The sequence below is a fragment of the Notamacropus eugenii genome, chromosome 2 (assembly GCF_028372415.1).
Source record: "Notamacropus eugenii isolate mMacEug1 chromosome 2, mMacEug1.pri_v2, whole genome shotgun sequence".
NCBI classification, from domain to species: domain Eukaryota; kingdom Metazoa; phylum Chordata; class Mammalia; order Diprotodontia; family Macropodidae; genus Notamacropus; species Notamacropus eugenii.
Genome location: NC_092873.1, coordinates 527,792,240 through 527,816,279, shown reverse-complemented (window position 1 = coordinate 527,816,279; position 24,040 = coordinate 527,792,240). Strand labels below are relative to the sequence as shown.

Here is a 24,040-nt window from a genome sequence, read left to right as displayed (position 1 = left end):
CTTCCAGGAGTTCAGGGCTCCCTTAGAGAAGGCTGGGGAAGGAGACTCTAGAGAAATCTATTCTTGTCTCCCTTTGAATCACATCTGGACAGACCCATTTGGGCATACATAACCTACATGGACCAAAAAAAGTCCCCCAAACCACCCACCAAAGCAGAACACACCCTCATACTGCTGTCCCCTACATATTACTGATAAGCTAATGGGCATGTTGCCCTTCTGATTCCACCCTTATGCCTTAGCCGTCTCAGACTCCATGCAGAAGTCACTGACTTTTGGTTACATTTGACAAAACCAGGGATCTATCATCAGTCTTTCCTATGATTTTGGGAAAGAAATGCCTATTTGTTCCGAAAGAATTTCTCTGAGTTTTTAACCTGTTTATCAACGTTCTGAGACCATCCAACAACCCTTTTCATCCCTTTTCACAAGAATGTGTAGATCTTTCTATAGCCACCTTGGGTTGTTGTGTTTCCTCAGTGTTGGATGGGCCAATATTGGATGTCTGTTATGATACTTTTTAAATGTCATTGTTCAGAAGTGTACATTAAAACTCTTTGTGTAGGTGCTAATTACTTTAAAGATTCTTTCCATTGAGCTTTTATTTCAGGAGTAGTGTCTATTATCATACATAGCCACAGCTTCCTAATTAGTAGCTTAATGCTCATTTGCCATCAATATTTTCATCTTGTTCTCATCTTTTTCAAGAATCAGTCTTGGGACAAGTCACTGTTCTATGTTTAATAGTCTGAGAATGATGGCAAAGCTGGAGAGAATGACCGCCTTTCAAAATTGGATAAAAGTATTAGGATGTAAGCTCATCTTCTGAGGATGCTCTAAAAGCATCCTGGCTCCAGCTTGATTTGTACCTCGTTCTCTTCCCACATGAAAATAATTTATTCTATGCATTCTATGTAGCTATGAGAGATAGATGGGGGGCACCATAGTGCACAGAACCCTAGGCCTGGAGTCAGGAGGATTTATCTTCCTGAGTTAAAGTCCAGCCTTAGACACTTCCTAACTGTGTGACCCTGGGCAAGTCACTTCACCCTGCTGGCCTCCGTTTCCTCATCTGTAAAATGAATTGGAGGTAGAAATCGCAAACCATTCCAATACCTTTGCCAAGAAAACCCCAAAGGGGGTCACAAAAAGTCAGACAACAGACCAAACAACAACAAATGCAGCTATGAATATTTGATAAGATGACATCTATTCAAAACACTGCTTTACAAACCAACCCCTCCCCCCATCTGCCATTGCTAACTCATTATCCAGCTTCGAGCTTCCAAGTTCCAATAAATCCATGCTACAGATGGAGGGAGGGTTTTCTTCCGTCTGGAGCTCCAGAGGGCACCTTCAAGAACTAGCTTGGGAGAATTAGGTTCCTTGTTAACAAATAGGGCACAGAAAGTCAGGACTTTTAAAAAAAATGTTGGAAGGACAAAAAAGAACCAGGGGAATTCTTGGTTTGACAGTCAAGTGTCTCCTAGCCAGGCTTTGCCTACCCTTCTGGCCTTTTCTTACACTACTTCCTTTCATGGAATCTCTTCCCCACTAAGAATGAACTAAGCACTATTCTTCGAACCTAGCCCATATGTGCCCACCTCATTCATTCAATCAACCACCCATTCATTCCACAAACATTTATTAAGCATCTACCATGAGCAAGGTGCTCAGCGAGACACTGGGGGATACACAGATGGAAAACAACACAGTCTCTGCCTTTGGGAGTCTATATTCTAATGGGCAAGATGAGACATACACAATGAAGTATAATAAACACGTTAGAAATTGAATGAGGAAGAGGAAGTGAGTGGGAGAACCTGGCAAAAGGATCTAGCAAAGGCTGAGGAGGAGTTGACTGCTTTAAATGAGATTTAAATTGAGGCTAAATCTCAGAGGCTGTGGCACCTGAGTTGAGTGTGGAATAAGAGAAGGCCTTTTCTGAATCCCTCAGTTGCTAGTGACTTCTTCTGAAAAAGACATTGTTTTTATATATATATCTACTATTTATAGACACTGAGTTCTTTTCTCAAACTGCTAAGCATTCAAACTCTACTGCAGAGAGCACAACTCTGATGGGCTGGCCACATTGTTCAAATGCCAAAAAGACTATTTTACAGAGAAGTCACACAAGCCAAGCGCTCACGTGGTGGTCAGAAGAAGTGATATGAGGGTACTCTCTTAAGAACTTTGGTATTGATCGTGTATCGTGGGAGACACTGACACAAGTCCTCTCAGCATGGTGTTCCCACATCAGAAAGCGTACTGTGCTCTATGAGCAAGGCAGAATTGATGGTAGCCCAAAAGAAACACGAGATGCACAGATTTAGAGAATCCACCCCAAATGTTCATATGGACTATTTGTGCTGGACCTGTGGTAGAGTTTTCTGAGCTCCTATTGGTCTGATCAACCACAGCTGGATGAATTGAAACGTGACTCCAACATAGTGATGTTATTTTGGTCCTCTTTGAGAACGAAGGACAACCACCCCCACTGTTTATCGATATGTATAATGTGCTTTTTTCCTCCAGTAGAATGTAAGTTTTTTGAGAAGAGGGACTATATTGCTTGATTTTTGTAGCCCTGGCACCTGGCACAATACTTGGAATGCAGTGACAGTTTAAAAAACTTGTGAATGAAGGAAGGAAGGAAAGGAGGCTCCCACAGCTATAAAGCTGTAGTTAGAACTTGAATCAGCCTTCGGACTCCAAGTCCAATTCTTTTCCCTTCATACCACCCCCTATTTTCCCCTCAGATTGCACCGTTTAAGACTCAGTGATTCTGGGAAATCTTTTTCAGAGAAACATGCATATATGAGGTCAGCTCTTGAGGTCAATTTTTGACGCAGCTGTGAACACTTGGGACATGTGCCAAAATCTCATAGCGAGGAGGGACCTCAGAAGGCATAGGGTCTGAACTATATCTAAACAAGATTCCCGTTTACAACATATGAGGCAATTAATGGGTCATCTAGTCTCTCCTTGGAGACCTCCAGTGACAGAGAACTCCCTAACCTAGAGGCAGTCCCTAGCCAGTATCTCCTTTCTGGCATGTTTCTCTTCTGATAAAGTCTTAAATCTCAAAAATGAAGAGAAAAGTGTTGGACTCCTTCACTTCTGTGGTTCATGTTGGGGCTTGGGTGTTTGACAACTTATGATTTCCTTCCTGTGTTCTGGTAGGGTGTAGATCACTGACTGTAGATGCCTGGGGTGTTAGAAACAACTTTTTGTTTGGCTTAAATTATCAGGGCAATGACCTTGCTTGGGAGAGTAATGTCTTCTACAATCTGAGTTTTCTTTATAGTGAACTAGGGGCTAGGAACTACCATTCCCTTAATTATGAAGATGAGAATTAAGAATGATTTCATAGAATTATAGAATCTGGGTGGGAAGGGACCCTAGAAGTCATCTAGTCTAACTAATACCTTAACAGAAATTCCCATCAACAATATATTTAACAGGTAGTCACTCAGGCTTCTTTAAAATACCTCCCGATTGGGGAAACCCTCTACTTCCCAGGGTGATCATGGTGGTCCTTTTGGATAGTTAATTTCTTTTTTTAATGAACAAAAATGTATTTTTCTCTTTCTTATCTTTCCTTTTTCCTTTATCAAAGAAGTAAAATAAAACAGAAATCTTTCTTAAACAAATATGCGTAATTAAGCAAAACAAATTCCCACACTATCCCTGTCTCCTTCTGCATCTTGAATCCACCACCTCCTCTCCATTAGGACATCAACCCTCTGAGCTGGTAGTTTGTTATTTTGTTGATCTGAGTTTATTTTAAGTCTTTCAAAGCTGTTTTATTTTATAGCATTTTGTTGTATTAATTGTCCTCCAGGCCCTGTTCCCTTTCCTCTGTATCAGTTCATACAAGTCTTCTCAGGTTTTCAAATCAATCCCTTCATCATTTCTTATGGTGTAATAATATTCTATTATATTAATATACCATAATTCATTTAACCAATAGATGGAACCGCCTCAGTTTCCAATTTGTTGCCCATAAGAAAGCTGCTGTAAATATTTTGTGTACATGTGGGTCTTTTCCCTCTTTCTGTTCTTGATCTTTGTGAATAACTCTAATTCTCAAGAAGCTCTTTCTTACACCCAAGGTTATCCTAGTAAATATTTAACGGTCAGCTTTTAAGTTTAATATGCATCAACATTTTCTCCATCACTTTTGTCTAGACAATCAACAAAACAACAAGGCATCAAGTCTCGATATGTGTTGGCATTTCCAAGGCAGTCGCAGACACTTAACAATGCTCTCTTTAGCCAGCCAGTTAGGGCTGGAGATGGCCTCAGCACACTTCTGCATGGAACTTCATCTCCTTCTTTGGTCACTTCTACCAACAGCTTCCATGTCTGCCCTCTGGGCCAAACAGAGCAAACCAATCCTTTTTCTCTTCCTTTAAAAAATTTGATTTTTTTATCATGAACTTAATCGTCGAGAAACATGAATATTTCAATATACAAAGGGCCAAAAAGAAGATTGTATATGAAACTATCAACCTTTTAAAGAATATTAAATTTAACAAGTAGTAACAAAATTGGCACCTTGCCCTAAGAATTTCAGTCCCTATGAGTGGACCCTGATTGATAGAGCAGAGAGACCAGAATGGATCTGAAGTCAAGAGGTCTGGATTCCTCAGACTCAGATGAGTTGCAGTTTCAGATTTTGAGAGGAGCAAAGAGTCTGGCAGCCATGGATTGGACATCTGCCCATTAGAAAGATGCAGTGGACACTTTAAGTGGAGAATAAAGCTGGGGTGTTGGTGCTCTGAGATCTCTCCCACTGTTTAGACTCTTGAAAAGGGGTGAAGCTGCTGACTGCTTTTGGTCCTTAAGAATGAAGAACAGTAAAGCCCGACCTTCCCTCCCCTGCACCTCCCTCTTCTCCCATGCCCAGGAGGACTAGTGGCCCTATTATACCATTCCTATGTTTCTTAAGCTATTATAATTTTTGATGTTTCCATAAGTAACTATGACCAGTCATTATTTCTATACTGTATAATTCATATCTTTTGTTAACTGCACACAGTGGGGATTGAAATGGAAGGAGTCAGTGAATAACTTACAGAACAGGGAGCCAAACATGGCAGAAATTTAAATCTCAGTTCAAAATGTTAGATGGTCTCCCCTGCCCTTAATGTAAGTTGAGCTGAATGAGAGGAAATTTGATCGTTTTCTTGGAAATGACTTTCATAAACTCCTAAATAGCAGAGGAGATGAACCACGTAGGCAGTCATTTAGCCTAGCACATGGACTCAGGTGGCCTGGTAGACTTCATAAAATTCATATAACTGGGGAAAGAGTCTGGCCAGCTTGAAAAAGGTAGGGCTGAAGAAGGGGAAGGAAGGGTCTCTTCCTTCTACCTCCATTTTCCACCTAAACCACCAAACCTTGTTAGATAACACCCCATAGTGGTTACACCTATTATATATCATCTTATTTTACTGGACCCAATGTTTTGACTCTCATCCAATGTGTTAGTGACTTCCAGTTATATCATCATCTGTGGATTTATCCAAGTCATTGATTTTTAAAAATGCTAAATAGTTCTGGGCCAACCACGGATCTCTTAGTCACCTCTCTGGAGACCCTTCCAAGATGGCATGTTTACCATTCAACTCAATGATTCATCTGCTTACAAGTTAATTATCTAGCCCATATTTTATGATAGCCCATATCTTATGATAGTCCATCCCAGTGATTAACAGCTATAAACCATGCTGCTATGTTCTATTTTCCCCCCACTGTTTTCCATTTAGCTACAAATGAACTTATTTCTTTTCTTTTCTCTGTTTTCTTATAGGAATGCATTCTAAGTTCTTTCAATAATCTGGAGTCACAGTTTTAAAAAATGTACTTCATATCTTCAGGTTGCCTTCCTGAATTTTAGCCTAGAGAGATTAATGAAGGATCCCCAAATTTCTTAATATCTAAGCTAAAGAATATTGTGCATAGCCAGGAATCACTACAGCTCTAATTTGACTATACCTGCTAACTCTTAGGGAATGTTTTCTGCATGGCGGGTGGGAAAGGAATTCATGTGAGTGGCATGGTGACCAAGTATGGCAGAGCAGAGAACCATCTCCTACAACTCAAATGCTAAAAGGCAACACTAATAATTTCCTCTACACTCTTTCCTCCCTGATCCTGTGAGTCACATTAAAAGTCAACAAAGAACAATGAGTTCATTTATAGCTAAATGGAAAATAGTGGGGGAAAAATAGAACATAGCAGTATGGTTTATAGCTGTTAATCATTGGGCACCAACTCTCTTGGTATGGATCACTGAAACACTTGTCCTCTGCACAGAGCTATGGGCACTAGAAAGGGAAAGGAGGAATAGTATGGTAACAGACAAAAAAGCACTGACTCTGATGTCAGAGGACCTGGAATCAAATACCCCTCCATACTGCTTGGGTGACTTTATGTCCTTGGGTCTCATTTTCCTTATATGTAAAACAAAGGGGTTTGAAGATGGTTTCTGATGTCCCTTCTAGGTATAGACCTATGACCCTATAGAAGATTTCCATATGAATATGTATATGGATATAAATATATAATCACCTAAAATGCTTATTTTTAGCATCCATGTTATTTTTCATGTGCGCATGTTTAGGTTGCTCTCCTTTAACAGTCTTTATCCATCTCCTTGAGGAGACCCAGCAGTGCTCCAGAGCCCATCCCAATTGGTGCAATGCCATTGGTAAGCCAGATCACAAGTGGGGGACCTCCATGGATAGGGAATGGCTCTTCTTTTGGGTCTTTGAGTAGGTTCTCCATGACACTGGTGAACATCAGTCTCCTTTTTATGCCATAGTGGACAGGCATCGTAGAAAAAGACTTCTAGAAAAGAGATTCTATAAAAATTCCCAGATACTGAGCATTTTTTGTTTTGCAGGATGGTGTAGTAGATGGCACTCCTCAGTCATTTACTCAAATCAAGCCAAGTTAGCAACCTTTCATTGTTGTTGCTGGGTCGTTATAGCTATAATGATGCGAACAAGGATGATGATGGTGGTGATGACAATGGTGATGATAATGAAGATGATAATATACATCCAGGCAGACAACCCACTGGGTTGGTCCATCAGCACCAACATCTTGGGAGAGATGCTACATATGGATGATGAGCTGGGCTCAAAATGGAATAAGAGAAAGAGGTTGGGGATGAATACATTACCTTTGAGAAATTGTACCGGACTTTCAATGACCAAGAACTGCTCACCTTTTTGACACTCAGGTTGAAGGATGCCTTTGAACCATCTATGAATAGTAGAACATGTTGATCTCAGAAGGTTCAGGTGACCCAGATAATCTCTTACAGGTGACCCAAAGGGAAAATATGCCCAGTATGTATAAGTTACCAGAGGCATCTGAGAAGTTGTGCAAAAACCGTCCGATCATGTAGGTTCAGAAAGAGAGGTGAGCCAGTCCCACAATAAGGTCAGAGATTACAGATGCATAACCCAAATACTTCAGTAATAGCCACAGTATAGTAAAAGGGCCAGAGAATAGTGTCTAGAGCTTTGGGGAGGTCCTCTGTGGAGAGATCCCAGTGTGAGTTGTGTTGCATGGGAGGGAGTGGTCTGGAATGGTGAGACACCCTCCTGCCATCATGCATTCTGCATTCATATACTTTATCAGCATGGTATCCATCTCCTTGTTTCCAGCTGATATCCTATATTGGTTATTCACATATGGGAAAGGGCTATCCTCAAAGCAAAAAGACCATCACTCAGAAATGAGAGGACCTGGGTCCTCCCTGACGGATATCTCTGCTCCCAGTGACCATGAGGCATTTTCCATCCTAATCATTGGAAGGAACATGAAGACAAAGGCTGGGCTTCAGGGCAGGCAGTGACTTCAGTAGAATCCATTTGGGATGGTTGGCTCCAAATGAGACAAAACTTCTCCTACTGAAAGGGGAAAAAATCCTATGGAAATGGCCCTGCAAACATCTGTGGAAAATAAGGGCTGACATCTGGAGACTCCTCCTCCCCTGTGGCCCTCAGACAGGAGAACAGATCATCAGGCAGCAGGGTCTGCTCTGGGAGACTCTCCCTGGACTGTTGCTTCTCCAAGATCATCATGGCTTCCATTCCAGTCTCCTTCAGTCCTTCCACTGAATAACTTTCACTGTGGTCAAAGATGAGGCCTCTTTCTTCCAGGGAGAAAAGACCCCTCCCAACATTAGTGCTGGAGCTGGAGAAAACTGGGCTTGGACAGTTTCTGATCACCACATTCTTGCCCAGGTCCAGTGAATTGACTTGAGGTTCAAAGGCTGAGACTCTCATGTCACTGATCTCACAGAGAGGGTTCTCCACGGGGAGCAAACTGGAAATCTGTGGCTTGTAGCCAGTGCTGGGATCAGGGAGATAAGTGATGGTCATATCCACAAGGTGTGAGGTTTGTAGGTGTTCCCCAATCGCCACTAACTCTGTTGTGTTTTCCTTTTGGGAGTGCAGGAGCTGGAATTCCTTGTGGAGATAGGCTTCCTCTATCTCTGTGATTATTGGATCCGGGTCAAGGAATGACTCGCTGGAATTATTCATTATAAATTCACTTATTTCCTAGAAGAGGAAAAGAAAAGCATTATTTCTCCAAAACAATCTAAGAAGTCCAAAATGGATGGCTGAGTAGGAGATCAGAATTCTGTCTCCGTTCTGCTTTCTCTTGAAAGCCTTTCTTTTCCTTTCTCATTCCTTTTCCTCATCTTAATTCCCATCCTTACTTCCTACTTTATTAGCTAATAGACTGAATATTAATCTAGCACTTTTGTTTATCTATTTACATTGTAAACATACATAAACATACATTATATACACACAGACATACACACACATATACTCACATATGTATATAGTGAATCCCAGAAAGTCTTTGTGCAATTTCAAGCTCCAAAAATTTAAAAATGCACTTCTGGGTCACCTTATCTAAATGCATAGCTAGGCAAAAGATAAATAGGGCTCAGTGAATTCCCTTAGAACAAAGTCATTCCAGAAACACATCTTGTAATCAAAACAACACGACTAAGGTATTTTGCTACATCGTGATTGGGTTTGGTTAACATATGAAATGAAATGGGCAGGAGTTTGGCATAGGGCTGGGGTTGGTCAGCAGACTCGGGTCTAAGGGTCAAACCTGGCCCAGGATCTGTTTTGGCCCAGCCTGTGGGCTCTCCCTATAAGTACTGTGGGTGGTTCTTTGGCAGCCCCTGGTAGAGGATGCGTCCTGGAAATCAAAAGAGAACCGGGTTCATCTCCAGCCTCAGATACTCACTGGCTGTTTGACCATGGAGAAATCGGGGAACTCCTCTGAACCTCAATCACTTCATCTTTATTTAACTAGGTATTCTGTGTTTGACTCCCTTTCCCAACCATGGTGGAAAACCACGTCTGTGTACCTGCTTACACTGCAAATAGCAACAATACCTGTAGGTGGCAACCTCTTGCCGGGGTTCTTGGAAGAACCAAATGTGACAATATATTTCAAACACTTGGTGATATCAACATGCTAAGTAATTGTCAGCCATGATTATCATTGATGATGACGTTATAAAAAAGAAGAATTAGATTACATTTAGCTTGTCTACTGTGTCCTTGGGGAAGAAGGTGCAGCCTGATCTCAGGGTGGCTGGAGAGATGTTGCCCACCACCTGCTCCTTCCGGATGCCAGCCTTGCCAACCCCACAGTGGAGAGATGCAGGGAGGCCATTAAAGGGATGCATGGCCTAGGACTAGAGATGGCGGGGCCTCAGGTACTTCTACCCTGTTCCTTTAGTTTAATTTATAAGGTTTTATTTAATTTCCTTTTCTGTAATGAACAAATATCAGTTTCTATCCCCCTTCATCCCCCTCCACCTCCCATAAGAAAAATAAGACAAAAAGAAACCCTTGTGACAAATGTGCACAATCAAATACAACAAAGTCCTTTGTAGTGTGCTTCATCCTGGGTCCTCTGGATTTGTATCAACCCCCTATTTTACAGATAAGGAAACTGGGGACCAAGGATGTTAAGTGACCTCTCCAAGGCCACACATAGGATCCTATATTAGGCCTACAACACTCCTTGTGAGCTCCCTGATCAGATTAAAATGTAATTGGGAAATATTGAACAAAGTAAGCAAAAATACAATGCAGCCTAGATAATGCTAATTTGTGGGTTTGTTCTGTGAATTTTGGACTGAGTCAAAGGGCTGGACTTGAGGACCTAGAGGGCCTTGTGTGGCTTCAAGGCCACAATTCCCCACCACTGGTGACTTAGCCATACACTTAACCTACATGGTGTCTCATCACTGGTGTACTCTTTATTCTGAGTCCAGGCTGGCTCCTGCTCTTTACTGTTCAGGCTTAGGGAACTGACGGGCCAGAGGCAACTTGTCCAGCAGGACACAGCCAGGGTGTGTCAGAGCAGGAACTTCAAATCTGGCCCCATCCAAGAGTCTTCATTTATACCCCTGTCACTTCTAGTCTCTTTTACGTATGTCTATATTCAGAGTACTTTGTGGTTAATAATACAAAATTGTTTATCTTCTTAATGATATGAACTTTACAAACACAAATATTTACCTATGCAAGAGTAGAAAAAGAAGACTGCCTATCTATAGGGAAAGAGCAGTAGCACTAAACTCAGAAGTGACTTTGAATCTTACTACCTGTGTGACCTTGAACACTTCATTTCCCTGGGTCTGGCAAACAAAGGAGCCCAGTGATCTGTGGCTTCCCTCCCTCCAAATCTATGATCCTATCATATGAAACCACAAATCTCCAACACCTATAGCTTGGATTTCTGTTGGGAGCATTGTTTATTTCAAATTTTATAGTACCTCCAACACTGCCCTGCTTATCTTTGCTTCTGAACCAAATGTCAGTTTTTAAGCAAATATTTTCAACAGAAAATTTATCCCAATTTTGACCTTCCCACCCCTGAATCCTCAGTAATGTCTTCCCTCCCTCTTCCAACCATTATCGGCTCTTGGAGGCACTTACCTGTAAGGTTTTCACAGCACAACTATTCCTCACATTAGGAATGTCTTCATGAAGCCAATTTGGTAGGAACAGTAGAAGTCTCCTTTTAATTCTTAAAAAAAAAAAACCTCAAATGAAATGTTAGGAAAACCATTTGGCTATGGATTGACTAATTCAATCCTATTCAGATATGACACCCACATAGGAAGAGGGTTAAGCTGCAGAGTCCAAAGTGGCCTGGGATGGGATGCTCATCCTCACATTTACTGAGCTATTTGATCTTGATTCAGACTCTCTGGGCCTCAGTTTTCCCATCTGCAAAATAGGGATAACAATACCTATAATAAATGCCTGTAAACCCCTGCATTGTAGGGTGGCTATGAGGAAAGCACTTTATAAATCTTGAGGTACCACAGGAATGAGGGCTGTTAGGAATGCTAGTAATAGTTCAGTCATGCCCAATTCTTCACGATCCCATTTGGGGTTTCCTTGGCAGAGATACTGGGGTCGTCTGCCATTTTCTTCTCCAGCTCATTTTACAGATGGGGAAACAGAGGCAAACGGGTTCAGTGACTTGCCCAGCATCACACAGCTTGTAAGTGTCTGAGACACTTTGAATTCAAGATGAGTCGTCCTGACTAGGCCCAGTGCTCTGTGCACCATGGTACCACCTAGCTGCCTAGTACTCAGCAGCACAGTCAGACTGACATTCTTGGGGACCCTCATACATATGTCCTGCACTTCCTTCTCACCTCTATCTCTTCCAAATCCTGACTTCCTTCAAGGGTCAGCCTAAGAACCTACAAGAATTCCTTGTGTCACAGACCCTGCAGGCAGTCTGTCTGGGGAAACCTATGGACCTCTTCTCAGAATAAGATGGTTAAATACACAAAATAAAATATATAGGATTGCAAAAGAAACCAATTATGTTGAAATACGCTTATAGCTAGATGGCACAGTGGACAGAGCACTGGGCCTGAGTTCCAATCTGGTCTCTGATACTTACTAGCTGTGTGACCCTAGGCAAGTCACTTACAGTTTCCTCCACTGTAAATGAGGATATTAATAGTACCTGCCTCCAAGATTTGTTGTGAGGATAAAATGAGAAAATACTTATAAAGTGTTCAGCACAGAGACTGGCACATAATAGGCATGAATATTGTATTCTTCCCCCTTCTAGCTATTTTTTTAAACCATGTTTATGGATCCCTGGTTAAAGCACCTTGCGACTTCTGCCCCTCCTCCTCTTAGGGGCAGAGCTGTTTCTTGCCTTTCTTTGTACTTCCAGTGCTTAGCTCTATACCTGACACACTGCGTGCTTAGTAAATACATGTGAACTTCAAATAGTTATCAAATTAATTTTTAAGATTCCCTGATCCCAGATTATGAGCCTTCCTCCAGCTCTTCCCCTTCTCCTCCCTTCCCTTTTCCCCTTCACCTTGTATCTTCGGGGAACCGTGGGTGCTCTCTCACCCATCTGGGCGGTCAGCTCCTTCCCTGAGAGCAGAGAATGCCTTTCTGCTGGCTTTGTTTGCCCCACAGATGGCACAAAGCATGCAGGGCACCCGGATGTTCTGATAGATACTTATCAATTGGTTATATGAGATCAATATCTTCAGGACAAAACCCTGGATGATTTAGGAGGTGCCAAGAATGCCTTCCACTCTCTCTCCTACCATTATCTGAAATGTTTCCCATGCTTACTTCCATTCCTGTTTCCTATATGAGGATTTGACAAACAATTCCCAGTTAATCATTAAATAACAGGATATGTTCCTATGCATAACAATTAGCTTGGCTTTAGAATCACGTTCTTCTCTCTCTCTCTCTCTCTCTCTCTCTCTCTCTCTCTCTCTCTCTTTCAAAACATGTTAATAAATTCAAAAACATTTCCTGTTCCACCCCTGTATCTCTCCTTGCCAACTACAGGTTGGGTCTTTGGTGGCACGTTTTCCTATTTGCCCTGTGAAGCTCATTGGAAATCTTTGGTTCGTGACACTAATGTTAATGATTTTATGTAGAGTATAGTTAAGGACAAAGTCTCCCAGGGCTCATGGCTGGCTTAATTAAAGGTAACCTGAAGTGATGGAGTAGGTTCTGAGTCTGTCTATTAGCAGCTTTGTGAATATGATTTTATCTGGGTCATTTAATGCTTGAAATGTTATTACAGAAGAGATCTCAGAGGCCTCTAGTCTAAGGACAGGAGATTCCCCTCTCACTTGACATCCAGCAAGGGGACTCTGCTTAAAGACCTCCAGGGAGGGAGGTCCCCCCACCAGTGAAGGCAGCCCATTTCCATGGAGGACAGCTGTTGGGAAGGGTTTTTTTTGACATCAAGCCAAAACTATCCTATCTACACTTCCCTTATAGCTGCTGGTCTTGACCTCTGGGGAAGCAGAACAGTTTAATCCTTCCTCTAAATGACTCATCTACCAATTTGTGAAGACACTCATCACCTCTCCCTTCTCCCCCTCTCTACTCTCCAGGCTTCTTTTCTCTGAGCCAATTCCTCTGGTCAATCCTCATAGGGAACAAAGTCCAACCCTCTCTATCGACTTTCTTCACAATGACTTCAAGAGGGAACTGGTATAAATAGGATTATCTCTGTTTTACAGAAAAAGAAACTAAGGCCCTAGCTTTAGAATCAAGTTTGGCAAGTAACTTCCTCAAGGACATACATAATAAATGGCAGAATACTTACATATGCACTCAAGAGACTGTCTCTGTAGGCAATAACTTTCCCAATAAACTGATTCACTTCCTCTCTAAGTAGCAATGACATTGTTGCTTTGTCCCCACCATCCTAGAAGACTCCTTCCTCCCTTCTTCCCTTGTTTTTTCTTCTCTGATCCTCCCCTCTCCCCCAAACTCAGCATTTCCTTTTAGAAATGACGATGGTGCTTTGAACAGGATAGCAATGTAAAATTCATTCAAGTACAAGCACTCCAAAGAATGTTGGGGTCATCTTCAATTCTGACCATCCCAAGTGTTCCTACTAAGATCTGGCCACATTATCTTCATTGTTGTTGGTTTAATGTTTTTAAATACATTTTTGTTTTGCAAACAAGAAAGGGACATTTAATAAAGTTGTACCTTCTTTATGGAAAAACAGATGAGTAGTCGTTTGTTTAAAGAGGAAAGAAACAAGAGTCAGCTACTCATTGAAGTTGGGGAATGCAGCGCCTCAGACTGATCCCAGCCCTGTGCATTTGAGAAAACCTTGATGCTCTGATGACGGTCTAAGTGATGTCTTACTCACATTGTACTGATTCTGTTTGTACTTGCACCTGTTGTTTCTTTTGATAGAATATAAGTTTCCAGAGGGCAAGGACCGAATCCTTTTTGCTTAGCAATTTCTTGGCACGGCATAGGCACCTATTATTTTTTTGATTGATAGATCTGAGTCAACTCAAGAACATAATCCATCCAAGCAGGGGGGTAAAAAACGTCAAAGCAATTGTATATAGCCAAAATATCTAGGTGATTGATTAGAATTTTTTTCATAGAATTGATGAACCAACTAAATATCTTTTGGTCCTTGGGTGTTTTGGTGACCTGAAGTTGGAGGGAAGGGTGTGGTGGGAGGATTGACAGGATGAGTCCTGGACACACTTACCTGACTCTGAGTGATTGTTTAAATATCACAGTCAAGAAAAGAGCAGACAACACGATGATACAAAGGAGTACTGCAGACAAAAGTCCAGTGGAGGGATTTCTGTTGCCTGAAAAAAGGTGGGAAAAGACAAATAGTTAGCTTCTGGTGTGGCTAAATAATGACAGAATCTGCTTTCTTCTTCAGTGTGCACTGTACAGACTGTGGGCATCTCTGCAAGGGGGCAGGAGGTGAGAAGAAAGGAGATTCTGCTTTATGGGCTGCCATATTTATAGCCACAAGCACACTGGAGACTGGAATAGTGAATTCCAGAGCAAGGAGCCATTAAGAGCCAGTAGATGTGGGAAACCTCTGTAAATGGATGGGAGTGGTCAGTGGAGGGATGCTAAGAGTGAGCTCAAATGATAATGGCCACGGTATAGAGGAGACCATGTTAGTGCTGTTGCCTTCTATCGCCTGAATGGAAGGCTGATTCTTAAAGTACATGAACTGGTTTAGTGTTTGGACAGAAATACATAAAAGAAGGTTCCATTGCAAGAAAACTCTTCTGGTTTGAGAAAACAATGACCTTGGAGGGGAGGGCTGAAATAGAAAGTTGGAAGCAAATCAATCCACTCATCCACCCATCCTTCCATGAATATTTATTGACTTTTATCTGCCATTCTGAGTAAATACATTGGGAATAGAAGAGTAGGGGATTTTTCTTTTGAAATATGGTTTCTTCCCTCAGTTTCAGCAATGTCATTATTAAGCCAGTTGTAAGAATGAATCCTTGAATTGCTTTTGAGTTTCCTTTTTCCTTCATGCATGGTCTCTTTTGATACGTATGGCTCTTCTTTGCAAACACCTTTTCACACCGGAAAACTTGTGTGCATGGAGGGCTGGTGTCCAAGGGTTTTTAGAAGTGTGGTTCTGAAAATGTGGTCAAATTCAGTACCTTTCTGTGCTGTGTGTGCATCTTTTGTTAGGATCTTCTTAGTTAAGCACCTTATTTGCTTCGTCCGACCTACAAGAGAATTCTCAACCACCCTTCACAGGTAGCAAAACTGGCTTCTGTGGTGTTGTGGCTTCAGTCTGAGTTTTTGTTCTTATTATTTTTAACCTTCTGTGAGAGGTAAATGATATTCATGTTCAATTTGCCTCAGTTTTCAGGTAAAAAGATCCCTCCTAATCTGTTAAAAAGAGCATGATGTATATTTTAACAGAACGAGAAGAATGAGCCCCCAAAGTCACTATTGGCATGTCTACATTGCCTTTCCACTGGATTATAAAAGCAGGGCATTTATGGATGTCCATACATCCACTATCCATCTTTCTACCTATGCACTCATCCATCTGCCTGTCCATCAATTTGTCCATCCATCCTTCCATCTTTTCATTATTCACCCAACATTATTGAGCACCTCCACACCTACAACATGCAGGTAGCATGTGTTCTGACATGTTGACCATGCTGATTCACTTCATTCCTTGACAAGTTTTAACCCTTCACCCCTAAATGGAACTGTAAGTTTCTTGGGGCCAAAGCCTGTTTTCCATGTTCTGTCCGTACGCTTCCACACTCAACACAGTGACTTACATGTGGTCTGCATGTAATGCTTGTTGGCTTGTCTTGGGGTGGATAGGAGACATCACAGGATTTAGAGCCAGAAGGCAACTTAGAAGTCACCCGGTCTATCCCAGCCACCCTCCTTTTTCAAGGAAAGAAGCTGAGGCCCAGAAGAGTGAAATCACATAGATAGTAATCAACAGGATAAGTGGGATTTGAACTCAGGTCCTCTGGAAACACATGACCTGAGAACCCAGCTTCCTAAATCCTATTCTCTGCCATAGTACCATGACTAGTTATCTCTGTATGACCCAGTAGAGGTTAACTTAGAAACAGCTGTGCTAGACTAGCCTCATACTAGTAGTTGGGGATGTCTGTCATGATAACCTAGTAGATAAAGTTGGTAAAGGTGGCTGAGATAACAATATCTGGGCAGCTTCATGCCCAGACCCAAATATGAGTCATTAATATTCCAATGTCAACTCCAGTCGATCAATAAGCTTTTACTAAGTATGTCCTTTGTACCAAGCTACCCACTAGGTCCTGGTAATCCAAAAACAAAGAATGGAAGTATTCCTCCTCTCCAAGAGTTTATATGCTAGCTTGGCAGGTGGTCCTTGATGGAATGACCCAGGGATCTGTGCTTGGCTCTGCTTTGTAATTTTGTTAATTATTTGGATAATGGCACAAAGGGCATCTTCAAATTTCAGGTCTTCAGGCAAAGGTGGGATGACCCCTTGGCAGAGATGTTGTAGAGGGACCCTGTTTAAGTACATGTTTGACTCAATGGGTACCAAGAACCCTTCTGACCTTGAGATTTTATACTTTTATAGATCTTACAAAGCTTTTCATTAGATATTCTCTAATGGGAACCTAATGTTGGTTGTCTTGGGGGTCTTTTGTGATTGTACAACGCATTAAACTTATTTTAATGATAAAAAATCATTAAGTCATTCGATTAACCTCTATTGAATTTTTAAAATGGAGTTCATTCTTCTTCAGGTTGCCCTGCAGGCCTTCTCTTCCATGTACCTGGATGCTGTCTCCATCCCCTAAATTCACACATTGGAATTACTCTCTGCCCTTGTGACCTCTTCTTCTGATTCGATGGATCCTTCTGAAACCTCCAGTTAAGTAGGGTGCCCAAGCCAGCCAGATCTCATTCCTCTCCAGGCTACAGAATACCTCCATTTCTACCCCTTTCCCAGGTGTAAGTTTCTTTTTATATCTTTTCCCATTAGAATGTCCCTTGTGGGCAGAGATTGTCTTTCTTTCTGTTTGTATGTGTGTTCCCAGTAGCTGAGCTCAGTGCTCTCTATATATTAAGTATTTAATAAATGCTTATTATTGATTGACAGAATATAAACTATGTTCGAAGAGGACACTTAAATATTCAATTAATCTAGTGTATGCAGGATCTCATTAATGTAGATGTTACAGACTTTAACCCATCCATGCCTGTCCCTGTAAGTTCACAAGTCTACCACAGAGAGTCTATCCCACATGATGGAGGCTTCCTTCAGTTTCTCTTGACATCAGAAAGACCCTAATGGAACACACAAACTATTTATCTATCATCCCTCAAGTTCATCATCTTTCTTTTTGAGCTCATGCATTTTTTTGCTATGGAGAAAATTGGAGGTCTTCCTCGATTTCTCTTAACCCAATATCACAAGGATCCCAGAGAAGTGCTCTGGCAGCCTACCTCTAACTCTTTGAACTTGATGCACCTTTTCTTATCATAAATTTCCTCAGTGAAATATTTTACTTCTGTTCCTCTTCCACGTTCCTCTTTGGTTATATAGTGCACCCTGTATCTCTCCCTCACTCTCATGGGATACTCATTTTAATTCTTCAGAAACTTTTGCAGTTTAGGTTTTATTTATATACAGCAACACTGCTAGGATTTTGGTTTTAAAAGGATGGGCTGTCATCTTGGAAGAAAACTTGGGGTGAGTAAAGAAGCTTTGGAATTTCCTGAAGGCTCTCCATCCCACCCTTTCCTGTTCAACTCATGGACCAATTCATTGCCCATCTCCAATGCTTCTCTTACATATGCAAAGACTCTTTTTCTAGGCCAATGGTGATACTGTGGCCAATGTGGACACAGCTGTATGCTAAGTCCAGAATGGAGGTGGGGGGTGGGGATCATGTACCTATGTTTTTGACTTTTACCTTAGTTTCAAAAGATTAAAATACAAGTAGCCCCATAGTTTGGCCCATGTGGCAGCTAACCAGGGATGGTCAGGGAGGTAGATTGAGCATTGAATGAATGTTGATAGTTCAGGAAAGTCTTAGGTCAGCCAAGAAATGATCTTGCAAGTCCTAGTTAGTGGCCAACAAAGGGGGACAGCGATAAGCCAGATCTCCTGGATACCCCAGAAGTGACGATTCTAGCACTATGTTGGTTCATCTGTTAAGCATATCCCTGATGTATGTATGCTCAGTCCTGTATGAGACACTGAAGGGAGATTTAAAGGGAGGAGTCCCAGGCTCTGCCTTGAGGGTATTTATAATCTACTGGGGAGAGGGGATCATGAACCATAAAAAGATGGCCCATATCTTCCATACCTCAAAAGGTTCATGATTTCATCAAGGTGAATACTACCCATAATTTCCAGGAAGGGACTGGTTGCTGGTATGAAAATAATGAGAAATTTGAGTGAAAGTGGCCAGAATTTGTGATGGAAAGGTAGAGGGAAGTCAGGCACATATCTCATGTATTTTGGAAAGCTGATTCTAAAGAATTCAGAGAAAGTTTAGCCACCATTCTATGGCTTCAAGTTCTATGGGAAGTCAGTCCGGGGTGGGAGCTTGTCCAGAAAGAAAGTCTGAAGATCCAAAAAAAAAATTCCATTGAGGAAGAAAAAGCTGAGCTGTCCAAAGGGACCAAGTTAGAGTTTTCTGACAAGGTTATTGGAGTTATAGATTATCTGTGAACTTAATTTACCTTGATTCCACAAAGAATTTAATAAAGTCTTTCATGTTATTGTTGTGGAAAAAAAGAATGAGCTGTATTCTTGGTAAAAGTTGAGTGGAGTCAGACTGATTGAATGATGGTGGGATCTAATGAGTAATGGATTCTTCATCCATTTGGACATCAGCCAGCAAGGGAATGACCCAGGGAGGGAACTGCCCTCCTTCCAACCATCCTGGCTCACAACCAAAGTGTCATCCTCAACTCCTAACTCTCATCTCCGTATCTGATTCAATCCCTACAAAATCTCTGGCAGCTGAGTGACACTGTGGCTATATAGAATGGTGGACCTAGAGTCAGAGTTCAAATCCTGCCTCAGACACTTAGTTGTATGACTGTGGTTAAGCCAATCACCCTCCCTCAGTCTCAGGTTTCTCATCTACCTGTAAAATTGGAATAATAATAGCACCTACCTCCTGGGGTAATTGTAAGTGAGATAACAAATATAAAGCACCTTTGCAATCTTTTAGATGCCCTGTAAAACCTAGTTATTGTGGTTGTTGTTCCAATTGTAAACTTGAGGGCAAGGACTATCTTTAGACTTTTTAGTAAATGTTTAGTGATTGACTGATGGATACAAAAAGAAGTAAAGAAAGTCTCCATCCTCAAAAAGCTCACAATCTAATGGTAGGGACTCAAGCAAACATCTATACACAAACAAGTTACCTGCAGAATAACTAGGGGACAATTAAGAGAAGGAAAGCATCAGGATTAGGGAAGGTTGAGAAAGGCTTCTTGTAGAAGGTGGGATTTTATCGAGGATTTGAAGGAAGCTGAGGAAGCCAGGAGGTAAAGATGAGGAGAGAGAGCATTCTAGGCAGGTAGCACAGACAGAGAAAAAGTCAAGAGATGGGGAGTCTTGTTTATGGACCGGCAAGGAAGGCAGTGTCCCTGGTTTGAAGAGAATGTAGCAGGGAGAAGGGTGTGAGAAGACTGGAAGGGTGGAAGGAGACAAGGTCATGAAGGGCTTTGAATGCCAAACGTAGGGGTTTTTTATTTGATCCTGGAGACAATAGGGAGCCAGTGCAGGTTATTGAGATGGGGAGTAAGATAACAGGACCTGCACCTTAAGAAAATGACTTTGGTGGATGGATTGAAGTGGGGAGAGACTGAGGTAAGTAGACTCACCAGAGACTGTTGAAATAATTCAGATGTGAGGTGATGAGGGTCTACACCAGGGTTGGGGCAGTGTCAGAGGAGAGAAGAGGGCATATTCAGGAAATAATGCAACAGATTAGTTATGGGAGGGGAGAGAACCCAGGATGACACCTAGGTTTTGAGCCTGAGGGACTAAGAGGGTGGTTTTCTCAACAATAATGGAAAAACTTGGAAGGGAAGTGTGTTAAAGGAGGAAAAGGAATTAAATTTTAAGCATTGTGAGTTTAAGATGTCTAAAGGAAATCCAGTCTGAGAGGTCCAATAAGCAGTTGAAGATGTGAAACTGGAAGTCAGCAGAGAGGTTAGGGTTTGAGAATCGTTACCATAGAAATAATAATGGAATCTGTGGAAACTGATGAGACCACCAAGTGAAATTATACGGAGGGAGAAGAGGAGAGGGTCCAAGAGAGAGTCCAAGGTTAATGGAGCAACTTGGATGAATTCATGAATTAAGTGGTTGAAATTTTGAAAGAAGGAAAATGAGACCATGAGAATATAAACTCCTTAAGGACAGGAACTGGTTCTGCATTTGTTTGTATTGTTGACTCCAAGTGCTCTGACTCCAAAACCCACACTCTTCTCTTGGCACCTAAATATTTCTGTATTCAATTTTCACCACCAATACTTAACAGCTCTTGACTCTGAACCAGTTACTTAACTTCTCTGGACCTCAGTTTCCTCATCTTAAAAATGGGAATGATAATTGCACTTGGACTACTCACCTCACTGGCTTGGTGTGAGATGAACCTTATAACCTTCAGAGAACTGGAAATGTGAGCTATTGTATGATTCTTACCGGAAGTCAAATGGTCTTTAAAGATGGAAGCACTTGGAGGTACAATATGATGAGGTTCATCTTGGAAGGATTTCAAAGAGACCTGGGGAACTTAGAGAAAAAGAAAACAACGTGAGCATGGTGATATTATGTATGCCTCAGGTTAGAGATTTGCCTGAAAACCAGTTTCTCTACTTGCCTGTTGATGATGGAAGAAAGCCAGCAACTTTTACTGGCTTGGAACGGGAGTTTAAAGACAACAGCCTTTAAATAGATGATTCTGATCTGGTAAAGCAGAACGAGAAGAATGGACGGCATGATCTAGAAAAACTGCTTAATGTCAAGAAAACTAGAAGGTGTCTTTATTGATCTTGCAAAGTGAATGGACTGAAAGCCCCAGTAGAGCTTTATTTCCCCCGGGGCCAAGAGACTTGGCTCAGAAGATGTCTTCCTCTGGCTCCTCCCTATCGATGTAGTTATAACACTCAGTTTCCTTGAATCTCCAAAGCTGCCTCAGCCTCACCCTTCCATTACAGTCAGGAGGCTGTTCTCTCTGTTTTGGCTCTGCAAACGATGCCCAGTTCTGTCTAGCTGTATTTTGGGAGGTAGGGCAGGGCAGAGCAGGAATCCTGCACCAGAGACCCTTAGAATCAGTCTTTACTCTGAACCCTCTGTGCAAGCCAATATGGACCGCTACTAAAAGATTCTAGAAAGCAGGGGCTATAGGGAAAGGAAGGAAGAAAAGGAAGAGGGATTGGGTGGGGGCGACTTTTAGCAGCAGATTTCCTCTGTCTGATCAGGGCATCCTAGAACTCTTTTTACTCACAATTCTCCTTTCAAAGCTGCCCAGGATAAGATCAAAGGTGCTCTCCCCTCCTCAGACAGGACTTTGGCAATGTCCCATGTTTCCACTGGTTCCTCTGTAAAATGAGAGACTTTGTGCTAGAAAGTCTCTGAGGTTCCTTCTAGCTCTGAATCTGTGATCCTCAAACCCTGATTACTTGGTCATTCATTGATATTCTGAATTGTTCGGTGGCCAAGTTATTCCTTTTAAAAATGTACATGTAGGGACATAGAGAATCATGCACCCAAGCTGTGTATGTTATTGATGCAGAGGTCCCACAAGGTATACACCATGTTGTCCCCCCAAGTCGGGTTCTTTTCAAAGCTGGCCTTACAGATTTCTGAAAAACAGTGCAATCCCAGTAGAATTTCTTTGGGAATAGCTTAATTGAGTGTGGGTCTCTGCTAAATGGCTTCCTGAACATAATGAAGAGGGCATTTTGCTAAAAGAATCAACAAAGCTGGAGTAAAACGTTCTTTCCTGTTGCAAGAAAACAATTTCCTTGTTATCTGGATTTTCCTACACAAGAAGGAAATGTATTTCTTTGTTTCAAAATTATCACTTGAAATATGACATTGCTTTCCATTCTTTCCCGACCTGGTTCATTTTTTTGGAATTGTGTGCATTATTAAGTCATGGAATATTCATAGGCGTCATTGAAAAAGAATTGTCATATAATGATAGCTAACAGTGAAGGCTCCAAGAAGATGGCACCACAGATGATCTAACTCCCTGCCTCCTCACAGCTACCCCCAAAAGATAGGCACTGTTATATCCATCTTATAAATGAAAATATAAAAACTATCATGACTGATTTCTGGACCTGGCATTAGGAAGACTTGAGTTCAAATTCAACCTTAAAACTCAGGTGCAGTTTTGAGCTTTGATAGCTACTGAAACTGTTAAAGCTTAAAACTACTCTTGACCTCTGACTGCTCAGTTTGCCCATCTGTAAAATGAGGATCTCTTACTGTTGTTAGGAAGGTCAGAGAGTATTTGTTAAGTACTTTGCCGGCCTTAAAGTGCTATATAAATGCTAGCTATTATTAATTATATGTTTGTATTAATATTAGTTAAAGTTCACAAAGTGCTTTAAATGAATCATCTCATTTAAACCTTAAGACAGCCTAGTTATTTTACTAATGAGGAAACTGAGGCAGAGAAATGAAAGGATTTGTTCAGGATCACACATAAGAAGTATCTGTTGTAGTATCTGAACTCAAGTTTTCATGATGGACATAGGTTGGAAAAAGCATTTAGTCACTTCATCATTTTCAGTCCCAGCTTCCTTATCTGTAAAATGAGATATTCATAATGGGATAATAATGTTTGTGGCACCTGCTTCCCCCCAACTACGTGCTGCAAAATGATTTGTAAATTAAAAAATTCTATTTAAATATCAGCCACATTAGTTTTATATCAATAAATCTACAAGAATGTGTTAAGTGCCTATTATGTGCTAAACATTGGAGAGGCAGAGAAAGGCAAAAACAGCCTCTAGATTCAGGAAGCTTACAGTCTAACAGGGAAGATGTCAATATGTAAGAGTGGGATCCTTCCCTAAGCCCAGTTAATCACAGAAAACTTAGATACCTCAACTTGCAATCAGTCAGTCAATCAACAGTGTAATCTAGATGTGAAACAACTCCTTGATTAACCAGAGAAGATTCGAGTCCTTTGAATATTGGATGAAGAAGATACCGCACAGGAAATGACTTGCAATTGGTTGAAAATGTCAGACACACTTCTAGGTCTATAAAGCATATCCCAAAAGTATGTTAAAGCAGTAATAGTTTTGATTGCTATTAGTTTTAATAGATGTTAAAGTTTAACGCAGCATGCAGACTTTGGGAACATCTAAAAAGAGCAATTATTCCAGCAAGTGAACTCAAGCAAGGGATGAACCAGGTGAGGGTGGAAAGGCTCCAGTTTGGAGGATTCAGGTCATTAGAGGGAATTATTACTGTCAGGAAAGAGAGAGCCTGAGACACTTAGCTCTGTAACCCTGGGGAAGTCACTTAATTTTTTGTGCCTCTGTTTCCTCATCTGGAAAATGGGAGTAAAAGTACTTGCATTATTTACCTGGCAGGGCTTGACTGAAGAAGGTAGTTCATGGACATTAAACAGGCATGTGTTAGTGGT

General features: G+C 41.4%; 1 protein-coding gene across 1 annotated transcript in view; it reads right to left on the bottom strand.

Annotated features, from left to right (window-relative positions):
• Nucleotides 1-4,131: 4,131 nt before the first annotated feature.
• The window catches only part of IL23R (interleukin 23 receptor), a 73,798-nt gene continuing 53,889 nt past the window's right edge, over nucleotides 4,132-24,040 (bottom strand). Inside the window, exons 9-12 of the mRNA XM_072649770.1 lie at nucleotides 21,076-21,165; nucleotides 14,599-14,704; nucleotides 11,004-11,094; nucleotides 4,132-8,585 (exon numbers count right to left, since the gene is read on the bottom strand). Coding sequence (XP_072505871.1) covers nucleotides 7,950-8,585; nucleotides 11,004-11,094; nucleotides 14,599-14,704; nucleotides 21,076-21,165 — 923 coding nt within the window. The 3' untranslated portion in view covers nucleotides 4,132-7,949. The remainder of the gene's footprint in view (nucleotides 8,586-11,003; nucleotides 11,095-14,598; nucleotides 14,705-21,075; nucleotides 21,166-24,040) is intronic.